At 38.5% G+C, this 13070-nt stretch overlaps 1 protein-coding gene across 1 annotated transcript in view; it reads left to right on the forward strand.

Annotated features, from left to right (window-relative positions):
- The first annotated feature begins 444 nt into the window (after nucleotides 1–444).
- Nucleotides 445–13070, forward strand: part of SPATA13 (spermatogenesis associated 13) — a 47768-nt gene continuing 35142 nt past the window's right edge. The window contains exons 1-2 of the mRNA XM_070943658.1: nucleotides 445–636; nucleotides 1521–3308. Of these exons, the coding sequence (XP_070799759.1) occupies nucleotides 445–636; nucleotides 1521–3308 (1980 nt within the window). The remainder of the gene's footprint in view (nucleotides 637–1520; nucleotides 3309–13070) is intronic.

Below are 13070 nucleotides of genomic sequence, written 5' to 3' on the forward strand. Positions count from 1 at the left end.
TCGGCTGGCTCTAGTTCCATATTATGTCTCATTTTGAAAACAATTCAGATAAATTGGGACAGGCAATGAACATAAAGGGGTCTAGAAATTGAGTTCTATCAAGAGCTGGTTATGTTTAGCCTTCTGAAATGGTAATTGAAGGGAATATTCTTCAAATACCTGAAAGATTGTCACACAGAAGATTAATAATTTCTGCCTCATTCAGAATGCAGGACAGAGAATAATGGATTTAAGTTGCAGGAAGGCAGATTCTGATTGAATAGTATGGGGTTTGACAATGGAATTATTTCTCCAGAGAGGCAATTTCCCTATTTCCCTTTCATGAGATATGTTGGTGCAGATGCTAGGCAGTCATCTACTGGGGTGCTTTAGTTTAGATTTCTGCCCTGAGTATGGGATCAACTCAATGGTTTAGATCGGGGTATCAAACTCCTGATCTGGCCCATGGGGTGCTTAGATCTGGCCCGTGGGACCATTCTGGAAGCAGCGAAAGACCAGCCGATGGTGCCTCTGCCAGCAAAAACAGAGCTCAGGAGGGCCGCATGCAGCCTCGCAAGCTTCGTGTTCACTGGCAGAGAGTTGCAGGAGACCGTTGCAGCCGAAAACGGAGCTCGGAACCCTGTTTTCGCTGGCAAAGTACTCGGTTCACCTCAGGCACCCCAACACAAGAGATGTTGAGCTGACCATGCCCACCCTGGCCATGCCCCCCGCCCTCCCTGGTCAAACACAACCCCGATGAGGCCCTCAATGAAATTGAGTTTGACACCCTGGTTCAGATGATCCTTTCCATTTCTATGATTCTATTCTTTTAGGTGGAGTTCATAATTGTGTTAAACCACTACGGCTTGGTTTCTGGTTAACATGATTCAATAATTAATCAAAATGGTTTGTAAACCACAGGTTATAGCTTAATAGGTGTGAATTTAATCAGTTGTGAATTAATAAAATGGCCAGATTTCCACACTGTGATTTCAGATAGCTTTCCAGAATTGTGGGGAAGAGATTAAAGATAAGTATGGGACCAGCTTACTTACCAAAAGCTTCATTCATATCCCCAGTCTGACCCTCGTCACCCAAAATCAATTGAAAATTACATTGCTTGGACGACTGATTTGTGACTCCAGCTATTTACAAGGTGTCCAAACTGTATGACTTGCTTAGTGTGATGTCTCAAATTCAAACTGTGTATGGCTTGCTTATTATGATGTATCAATCAGTAACATATCTGAACCAATGGAAGCTTCAAATAGATTCTGATAAAGTTATATGGTTGGTAGATTGAATTTCTATGGCTGAAAGGATTAATGTTAGAAATAACTGCCTGTGAATAGTACCTAAGTCAGCAGAGTAAGTAACATCTGATAATATTCACTTAATAACAAGATTACTGTGGTATCATTTTAAAGATTTTCTCAGCTATACTAGAGAGTCCTTTGAACCTTTTCTATCATACAGAGAATCTCTCTCTTCTTCTGAATAGAAAAAAAATCCTAAATGCTGACTTTGTTTTCTTGATGCAGGCACTGCAGGCTACTGGAGAGCCGAATTCACCAAAAATATGTATGAACAAGGAGCTTGAAAATTGCACAGTTAAACAAAGGCTTCAGCATGGAGAAGATGAAGATCAAGCAGTCATGAGCCATGACTCCTCCTCTTGTACAAAAATTGGAAACATGACAACTTGGCAGAATGGCTTGGGAAATGCCACCTCTGTTATCTGTATAGTAATGGATAATAAAGAATCAGGGAGCAATACTACCTCATTATGTCATAATGGGGGGATCAGCACAAATAACAAAAATGGAAATAACAATCAGGACGATAAAACCAGTCCTTCCAAAATAATGCATTTTTTCCCCACTCCTCGTAAGAGGTCCAGCTCCAATGTAGAACGGCCTCGTTCGGTTATAGTTATGGGGAACTCGTCGACATGGAATGCTTTGTCTTCCCTTAGAAAAATGGGATCCTTCAAGAAGTTAAAATCATCAGTTCTCCAAGGAATTTCAGCCAAAGAAGATCCGGATAGCTTAAAGGATAGCCTGTCAGAGAACAAAACCAGGAAGTACATTCCAAACAATACAACTGTGAGAGTTCAGACAAACAGGTATTCTTATTCGGGGCCTTTACATGACCGCACCACAGATAACACGGTGGTTTCTGATAATTCTGATGGAGAGGAAGATTCCTTCCTGAGGAACACGCATCGATCACGCAGCATCAGACGTGCTTATGCAACTGGCCGTATAAATTTATTAGATGGCGATCAAACCCAGGACCCACAGAGCAATGCCAAAATGGTCTCCTCTGTCCTGCAGGAATCCCAGATTTGTGAAATTATAGGGAAAGATCCAGAGTGTCCCAAAGTGATTTACAGGAGGAGTAAAAGCAGCGATAACCTGAATTTTCTCAAAAAGAGCTCGTTCAAAAGGAAGTCGACCTCAAACCTCACCGACCTCAAAGCTGTAAACGAAAAGCCTTTGCTACCAAGAACCACAAGTATGTCGTCAACTGACTCAGACAAAACCAACAGGAACTCGGAGCGGAAATCAAAACGTTGGAAGAGCCCAATTAGAGCGAAGGATTTTGACAGAGTTTTGAAACTTGTCAGTAACGTAACTGATGGTGCTTTGAAGAAGGACTGTTCTAGGACTGATATTTCTTCCCCCGGTGAACAGAACCAAAAGACAAGACCAAACAGCAGGCTCCACGAGGACTATTCCCGCAGGGTTTCCAGCAGCACTGAGAATGAGAGGCGGAAGTGTCTGCCATCCCGACGTCACCCAGCTTCAGCTCCTGCCAGGTTCACCATCCAGCGCTCTGAGGATGACTCTGCTGGTTCACCATTTGCATTAAATGTTGATGCTACAGGCCGTAGGATGTCATCCTGTGAGCTTTCAGACTTGGTTTGTTCTCCACCTCCACTTCAGAACCCTGGGTCAATTCCTGATGAAGTTTTCCATGAAGATTTTGATGGGTCAAAAAACTCCAGCCCATTTACATATAGCACTGAGCCCCCTGACCAACCTGTTAGACCCACCGTTCCCAAGCCTCAGAGTCTTAGTGCTGAAAGCATCAAGTGCAACATGGAAGTCCATTGTCCAGACCGGTACAGTACCCTGTCGCTCAGCTCAGTGGAAAGTGAGGGAAGAGGGGAGGGGTCGTCTGCCAAGTTGGGGAAGAGTCCTGTTTGCTTCCAGGATTCTGTGCAAGCCGTCTACTATGATGATACAAATGAAGACAGTGGCATCAGCAGCCATTCTCAGCTGAGTCTCAACTTAGCTATGAGTGCTGATGAAAAGAAGGAAGAGGTAAGAAGGAAAGTAAGCACTTTTTAAAACAATCAGTAATGCTTTATATGGTTGTCCTGTGGCTCCAGCTGTCTTGTGCTTATCTGTATTTTACCTTTCGTAGAATGCTTTCCTTTATTTATGCAGAAATAAATCCCCATGGATAGAACTTTTAAAGAACAAAAGTAGCACCAATTAGTTTGCTTCCCTATACACAAGAATAACAACAGTTCTAGCACAAAGGTTGCTTATGGACCTTTTCAAGGACAGCTTTGTTGCATATAATAAGGTTAGACACTTGGGGCAGGATCAAGACCAAGCAGGTCTAGTGAAGAGAGCTGGATTCTTGACAGAAAGCATTTAGTGTCAATTACATGTCTGTGTTGATGGTAGTAAACTGATAACTGATCTGGCAACCAGCCCTAAACTTGTTAAGCTTATAAATGCACAATGTATATGCGAATATCAATATAGCATATATGGCCTATATTGTGTTTAAATGGCAATATATGTTGGTAAATGATTTGAATATGCATTGGGTAGCAGTAAGGATACCATTATTTTCTACCATCAATTTATAAAGTATCAACTGGGATGTAATGCAATTATTATGATTTTTGTAAATTTTCTTGTTTCTTCCTTACATTTTGCTTATTTCTTTCTCAGCAGCCCTAATTTATACAGCGTCAAATAACTCATAATCATTAAAATGTTTAACATTTTAAGAGCCGTGGTCGCATTAAGAGCCATGGTGGTGTAGTGGTTAGAATGCAGAATTGCAGACTAATTCTGCCGACTGCCAGCAGTTCAATTCTTACCGGCTCAAGGTTAACTCAACCTTCCTTCCTTCCGAGGTCGATAAAATAAGGGCCCAGATTGTTGGGGGCAAAATGCTGACTCTGTAAAACCGCTTATGTTTTATGTTTATGTTTTATTAAATTTATATACCGCCCTACTCCCGAAGGACTCAGGGCGGTGAACAGGCACAAAATAAAATACATAGATACAAAAGTTAGAAACATAATTAAAACCAGATTAAATAATTTACCCCTTAGACAGGAGCTGCAAAGCACTATGGTATATAAGTGGTATATAAGTCTTAGTGCTTTTGCTATTGCCATTTTGTATTAGGAAGAAAAGTGCTGTGGTCACTGTTTTTGGCTGCATCCTGAGAGGCACATAAGCAGCGTGTCCTGTTCGATTGAATTCCTAGCCCATCTAATCCAGCAGTCTCTTCTCACAGAAGCCACCCAACTGCACGGGAAGCCCCTGGTCTCCCAGCAGGTGGCCTTCAGAGACAATCACACTACCGTCAAGGCTGATAGTCATGGATTCCCATGATTTCCATGAACTGATCCAACCCTTTCTTGAACCAGCCAAGCTACATCTCACGGTAGTGAATCCAAAAGTTAAATTACATGTGATATAAAAAGTATTTTCTTTGGCCTGTCCTGATGCTTCCAGGATTCAATTTCATTTGGTGACCTCTAGATCTAACATTTGGGGAAGGAGAAAATAGCATCTCCTTGTTCACTTTATCCACACTGCCTTTGTATACCTCAGTGGTGTCTCCTCTTTTTCTTTTTCTTTTAGACTAAAAGGACCCAAATATTGCAGCCTTTCTTTGTAGGGAAACTGCTTCACCACCTCTATCATTTTAGTTGTCCTTCTTACAACCTTAATCATGTCATTATAGATTTCAATACCTAGACTTGTATGTATCATTTGAGCAATCATTTTGATTTTTTAAAATGCAAATTTCTGTTCCTTGTGACTTTACAGAATGGCTTGAATTTTGAATTCAGAGCCTGTAGTTGCTCAAGATTTATGCTAGAAAAGACTTCAGTATCCTGTTAAAAACATTTTGCCCTTGTCCTCCAGTTACCATCTACAAGCTCTTGCCTTTTCAATGTTCTTGTAAAGTTTGAAAGTTGAAGCCTTTGCTATGCTAAATACGAGAAGTGTGTGGAAGAACAGGAAAAGGAAACTGGGTTAACAACTTGTGGCTTTTAACTTAACTCTTCTTTTTTATTTTGTTTCCTGTTTCTTAACTACCATTCTTAACTTGCAACATACGCTGACAGTTATGTTTCAGAAAGCTTTTAAAAGTTTCCATATAGACAAGCTTTTTTTCTCTTTCTTTCTTTCTTTCTTTCTTTCTTTCTTTCTTTCTTTCTTTCTTTCTTTCTTCCTTCCTTCCTTCCTTCCTTCCTTCCTTCCTTCCTTTCTCTCTCTCTCTCTCTCTCTCTCTTTCTCTCTTTCTTTCTGTGATTATAATAAAAGTACAGATTTCATAAACTTCTCTACTGAATTTAACAGCTCCATCACTTGATGCAGTAAAGAATTATATAAACTATTTTCTTCCTCCTGTTTGTAGCTACTTCACTGACTCTGTGTGGTGCCACATTTTAGATATTATCCTATCTTGGTTATTTAGAGTAGTTACCTATAACGGTGGGAAGACTGCAAGTTTATTCTAAAATGTTTGATGTTGTTGATACAAAATTATCTGGCTTTGGCTTGTCACATCTGATTTGTTGATTTATTTTTATCCCACTTTTATTATTTTTTATAAATCACTCAAAGTGGTAAACATACCTAACACACTTTCCTTCTCCTATTTTCCCCACAACAACAACCTATTGAAGGTGCGTTGAGCTGAGAGAGTATAAGTAGCCCCAAATCTCCCAGCTGGCTTTCATGTCAATTTTTAAGTCTGTATCCTCACCAGTGACTCTGAACTGATAAACCAAAGACAGTAATGCAGACTTTATTTCCATAGTTTGGGTCTCATTGTATGAAAGATAAGACCACAGAATAATACTGAAAAGTTAATGGGTAACTTTTTTATACTGAACCTGTTTTATATACATTTATCTCTGATTCCCATGCCTGTTCTTCTTTGGAATAAACTTGAGCAGATAGATCAGAGATGCATAAATCAGATGGAATATTTATTTGAAATAGGAAAATGATAGAAGACGCACTTTGGATTAGAAGCTCCCAGGTTAGAATATCTGCTATACTGCAGAAGGATATAATTTCCAACATCCAGGTAAAAGGATGCAAAGTATGGGATTTGGGAAAAATCAGTGCTCAACCGTTAAATCAATAATAGAACAATAAAATAAAGTTTTTAGATTATAGTGTTTTGTGTTTAATACCATTGTTACTGATTTAATGGAGAAGCCATAGTTGAAGTGAATCTTACTCCATAGGGACTAGAAAACTGAAATGTGAGCTGAATTTAACTTAACACAAGTTAAGTAGTTAAGCAAAATTCAAATGTTAATCTGTGTTGGCTACACTTAATGCGCTGGTGTTCATGTAGGAAAATCAGCACGTTCATAATCAGTGAATCTATAAATCCAGATTTTTCATAAAACAGATGGAAAATTAAAGCCCTCCATTAATTTTATTATTTAACTTCCTTTAAAGGGAAAGCTGTCCCTGTTGCTTTGGGGAATCAAACTATTTGTATTCTCAGCATGCCCCCTAGTGGTATGCATGGAAGCTTGATAGGTTCAAATGTCGAACATTTATGATGTTCTGACATTTAAACCTTCTAATTTTCCAGACAATCCCTTTAAATATAGCATAGGGTCAGTTACTGCTGTTGAGAATTCAATGTTCCTGCAAAATTTTGCAATTCCCATTAAATTTACAGAATACTTTAATAAGAACTTCAAAGAAACAACTCGATATATCATATGAGGTAAAGGTAAAGGTTCCCCTTGCACATATGTGTTAGTTGTTCCCAACTCTTAAAGGGCGGTGTGCTCATCTCTGTTTCAAATCCAAAGAGCCAGCGCTGTCTGAAGACGTCTCTGTGGTCATGTGGCCAGCATGACTGAACACCAAAGGCGCACGGAACGCTGTTACCTTCCCACCAAAGATGGTCCCTATTTTTCTACTTGCATTTTTTTGCGTGCTTTCGAACTGCTAGGTTGGCAGAAGCTGGGACAAGTAATGGGACCTCACTTCATTATGCAGCACTAGGGATTCAAACCGCTGAGCTGCTGACCTTTCGATTGACAAGCTCAGCATTTTAGCCACTGAGCCACCGCGTCCCTACATCATATTAGCTGTAAATAATTACAGGTGATGACTTAGAAATCAGGGGACTCTGAGTTCTAGTCCCACTTTAGGCATAAAGAACGGGCTGGGTGATTTTGGGCCACTCATTCTCTCTTAAACCAATTCATCTCACAAGTTTGTTGTTGTGGGAGAAATAGGAGAAAGAAGGAGCATTAGCACTATTTGCAGACTTGAATTATTTATAAAGTAATTCAGTAATAAAGGTGGATGAAAAATCCAGTACTAAATGAATAAAACAACATCTATACGTGTTGATTCCTTATAACAATTTATACGGTAAGCAGTATTATTTCTGTAGCATGCTGGCTTGTTTGTGGCTTGCCAAATGCTAATGATGAATGATAAAAGCAGTGTTTTGCTGCCAGGTCCTTCCTGTTTAGGGACCATGCCAGCTTATGGCACATGTAGAAAAAGCAGTGTCAGGGTTCGAAGTAACATCCCCAATGAAAGAAAACTCCGAGGCTCTCCCCCCTGCAGATGCTGATTTGATAACCCAGGCTCATGATTAATAAATATAATGAAGTTTAATTTATAGAAAAATACAATCAAACGATGGTAGACAAGATTCATTCAGGCGCTACAATATAATTAGGTCTGTAATGAAGCCTGTGACCTTTATTATCTAAACAATTGAGCAAATGCATTAATCATTATCCATAACAAGGATGCAGAAGCCAGCTTAGTTTCCCTCTGTCAGCTGTTGCAGAAGGACAGCAATAGAGCTGAGCTCACAAAGTGCAGTTGCACTTCAGATTTCATACCATTTTATTCAGATTTCATACCATTTTAACGTAGATAATAACCTAATTATCATTCAACCCTTTTTTAAAATTTCTTGTGGCTTCGAATCAGCCTCTTCTCTTGGTGACTATAACATTTCATATGAGAAACTGAGAGGCAGTTCAGTGTAGTGGTTAAAGTGCTTGCTTAGAAACTCGGAGACTGAGTTCTAGTCCTGCCTTGGGCGTGAGGCCAGTTAGATGTGAAAAAAAAATAGGAGAGTGTTAATATTTTGTTGCCTCACCTTGCCTTGAAATAACACAAGCATGCATAATCGAATAATAATAATCTGTGTTTATAATATGGTATTTTAGCGTTGCAGATTGTAGCATGGAAGAAACCAGCTTAACTTTCTAATCCTCCTGAATTTCTCTGTGCTCAGTGGACTGATGTTGGATCAAATGTACTGTATTTTTCTATGAACCATTTCTGAAAGCAAGCCACAATAGCATGTCTGCTCCTGAGAGTGGTGTGCATAAGCCAGGACATGACTACCATAGAATACTGGATGTCCTGAGACAGAGGTTCCTAGAGGTTTGGGACTGCTGGTTCCCATAATTCCCAGCCACTGGGCTACAGAACAATGGAATTATAATTGCCAGATTGAAGAAGGCTGACTTTAAGAAATGCCAACAGTAAGCAAAGCCTTTGCTACTCTCTTATCAGGATCTGTTCTGGATCTACCTGCTAAGTATGCAGAATTGCAGTCCATTATATAGCACTGCTCATAAACTCTGCTTGGAGAAAGTATTTCTGCAGGAAGAAAAATCAAAATCACATTTAGGGCAAAACACCTCTGTTTATTCTCTACTAGTCCTTTTTCATGTGAATATCCCTACAGCATAAAAATACATACCTAAACAGGATTCCATATATAAAGTTAATCTCCATATCTATTTATTTATTTGCATCCTGCCTGGTTATTTTTACAAACAGCTCAAGGCATTGAACATATCCAACATCCTTTCCTCCTCTTAGTTTCCCCACAACAACCTTGTAAGATGAGTTGGGGCTGAGGGAAAGCGAGTGGCCCAAAGCCACCTAACTGCTTTCATGGCTAAGGCAGGACTAGAACTCACCATCTTTGGCTTTCTAGCCTGGTGTCTTAACCATTAGACCACAGGTGTCAAACTTGCCATGTCATGTTGCTGTCATGTGATGTTTTGCGATGTTTTCCCCATTTGCGGAGCTGGGGTGGGCGTGGCCTGCACACGACGCATCTGGCTTGCAGGCCGCCAGTTTGACATCCCTGCATTAGACCAAATTGATACTTTCCATTTTGGGAGATAGGAAAAGCAGATTGGATTGTCCTAATTTGCTATTTGGTTTCAAAAAACATGTACAGTAAACTCCATCATTGTTTCCCCCCACCCCATTCCAACTTTCAGGAGGTTATTTTTCTGAATGTATCTTTCAGTAATTATGATTACCAGGAACTTCCAAAATCTAAAACTCAACCTTGTGTTTTCCAACTGTTGGGATTTCAACTTTCACTAAACATTCAAGTTTAACTAATAATTATGGTATAATAATTACAGTGATTATCACAAAAATTAGTCACAAAATTAACCTAAAAGAAATTGCCTCAGTTTTTGACTGGTTAAGATAGATCATAATAGTGTTTCTCCTTCCTAAAGATATAATAAATTACAATTCTTAGCTAGTTGCTTAAACTGGTTAGGATTTCTGAGAATTACACTAGTTGGTAGTTGATATTAATGTTTAACATGTCTTTAATTTATACAAATATATTTTTAAAAATCAAGTAAAAACTACATGTGTTTATAGCTATTTCCCATAGATTTTAAGATAAGAAATCATATTCCCAATTATATTTTTCAGATTTTATGATTTAGATTGGTAAGAATAAAAGTAGCTTTGAATGAATTAGTAAATGAAGATTTACATGGCTAATATGATTTGCCAGTTGTCCCAGAAATATTTTGTTAGCAGCAGATAACAAATCCCTGTTCTTGTTGCAAATATTTCAAGCCATCTGGAATATGGGAGGCAAGGCCATTGCTGCATCACAGATTACAAATCTTTCTATGAATTCTTTGTTTCCATCAAATGAAAATGAAACATTAAAGGCATTAATTTGACCATTCCTTTCCGGTCTCGGGAGACTAGAGAAGTAATCAGAGAAAGGGGGGGGGGAATCTATTTGGATTTTTAATGATAGCAGTGTTCTTGTCCCTTCTCCAGTTTGAATGCTAAGAACTTTTCATTCCTTGGCACAATTATCACCCAAGAAAAAGGGATGAAATGTGCAGAGGAATGAAACAAGAAGGGAATTATGAAAGAGCTAACTTGAGTGGTAGAACCCATTGAAATGACAGGAGATGCAGAAGAAACGAGAAGCCAAATGCAGGCTATTCATTACTCTTGAGTGTTACTTGGAAACAGACTAACAAACATAGAGTTTACGGTAAGCTATGAAAAACAATGAAGGATTTTCTTATAGTTCCAAGAGTTTTTTTTTTAAATAATATCTTCAAAGATTATGGCAGCACATAAAATCTGGAGTATCTCGCCATGGTCACCTGAAGAAGATATGGGTTATTTTCTGGAAGAGAATCTTGAAATGCTTTTAACTTGGCTCGAGTTTAGCCATCTCATATTAGTAAAACCAGCTGAAAATGGAAAAGGATTAAGTTTTGATACCTTGGAAACAACTTTCTTAATCTGAAGCTGAAAGAACGGGGTTTCAAAAGCTTGTCAACATAAAGGCCAAATGACACTGTTTAATTAAAGTTCACATTAAAATTTGTCATAAGGTTTGTTGATTTGTGCAGGGTACTGATGGTTGATCTGTTGGCTTACTGGAAATAGAAATATATTTTAATTTTTTTAATTAAAAAAATTATATTAAATGCAGTTGAGCTGCATGTAAATATCAAAATATTTTGATATATCTACAAATCCGTGTTGCTTTAATCAGCTATTAACTCAGCATTTACAGCTGGTTTAATTATAACAATTAACAAGTTATTTAGGTTATAGATTGGAAGTGATATCTTATTTTGCAACTATCTGTGTTCGGGAGCTGTGTTCAGATAAATAGGTGTAGGTAAGATACATAGGCAATTTTATCCTTCTATTTTGGATGTGAAAAAAATCTTAACAAATAGAAAACTGATCAGTTGCCAGTTTATATGATCCCAGGGTGTAATTTATTTTATTATTAATTACATTTTTATGTCACCCATCTCCCTTATAAGGCGACTTTTGATGACTTACAGATTATAAAAAGACAAATAGAAAAATAATTGAAATATTAAAACTATGCAAATTAAAAATGTAAAACTATTAAAATCAACAGGACTAAGAGACAGACAGCATGAGGAGGAGGTCGTCTTATCCCAACCACCACCTCCAGCAGTGAGTGCCCTCCTCAGGGCCCCAAACTAGCCAGAAAAGTCAAGTTTTAATACCCTTCTGGAAGGCCTAAAGCAGTGGCCCCCAACTTTTTGGGCACCAGGGACAGGTTCTATGGAGAGAGGTTTTTCCACAGACCAGAGAGAGCATGGTTTTGAGTGCTGCCTGCTTCCCACAAATGGAGTTTCGCTTGTTTGTGCAGCCAGGTTGCTGGCACACCAGGGGTCCACAGACTGGGGGTTGGGGGACCTCTGACCTAAAGAATAGGAGCAATTTGGGAAGCAGAATTGCTTAATCAGTCTGAAAGTTCATAGCGAAGATATAAAGGTTGAAACAGTTGGTGCCTCTATTACCTGACAATGCACTATATGTTATGGTCTGTGTGAACATCTACCTATATACAATGGACTCTTCAAATATGCTTTACAGATGGGCTATAACAACCAAGATTCCAGCCATTGTGGAGATTCTGAGAACTGTACTTCCAACATTGTTGGAAGGCAGAAATGACACATAAACAGAAATATTGTTCAGTATGGATTGAATATAGATTTGTCTGAAATGGTATAAAGTTTCCTGCCTGAAGAAGAGGTTGGACTAGCAGATCTCTAAGGTCTCGTTCAACTCTGACATTCTGTTGTTCTGAATAGAATATATTAAGTTTTAGATCTAACGCTTTTTGGAATGATAATAATGCACTGTTAGTAATTTAAATGAGATAAAACATTTAAAGCAACTTAATAAACAGACTTCATTTGGGCTTCTGCATAGAGAATGCAGAACAAGCTGTACCTTTACTGTAATTTGGGCAGATTATAGCTGGTTGTAATCTTTCCAATTCTTCACCAAGTTTTATTGCTTACAGTAGGGCAATAATGTATTAGCACATAAAAAAGGACATATGACGTGTCCTTCCCCAGTTTAAAGGTACAAGGTCATGGAGATGACCATATTAGTCAGCGAGTTGTGTTAAGAGCTGTGCTCTTTTCTACCCGGTTCTTTTTAAAATGAAGTGAAAATTACAGAAGGATGACTTTAACCAATATTGTAATGTCTCACTGTCTGTGTGGGTCTCCAGTGCTTGTGTCCAATACTAAGGTATGCTCTTGGGAAAGGTTTTTTTTCTGATTTGCTTGCCCTTGTCTGGTGTATAATTTCAAGTGTTTAACTGGTGTGAACTAGTAATAACTATTTTTAACTGCAGTGGTGTTATGCCATTTTCAATCAGATAACTTTTGGCATTTAGAAGAAACAATTTTTGAATGTTGCTGTGTTGTTTTGTAAATATGAATTGCTGCCAGCTTTTGGGAGGGTGAGGGTAGACCTTTGAAGAGTTGTGTTTAAGTTGTTAATAATGTACTACATAACAAGGATTTATAACAGGAAAGGGGTTAATCATTTGAACGCAGGAAAGTTGATGTCATGACTGCAGTCTTATGCAGATATACATGTATTCAAGAGTAAACCTGAATAAAGGGGGATGCATGTTCAATTAAATATTCATCAGGTGGCTTAGAAAGGTCTATT

Source organism: Pituophis catenifer, unplaced genomic scaffold (assembly GCF_029215685.1).
Source record: "Pituophis catenifer annectens isolate HBS135680 unplaced genomic scaffold, rPitCat1.0.hap2 SCAF_4, whole genome shotgun sequence".
In the NCBI taxonomy this organism is placed as follows: domain Eukaryota; kingdom Metazoa; phylum Chordata; class Lepidosauria; order Squamata; family Colubridae; genus Pituophis; species Pituophis catenifer.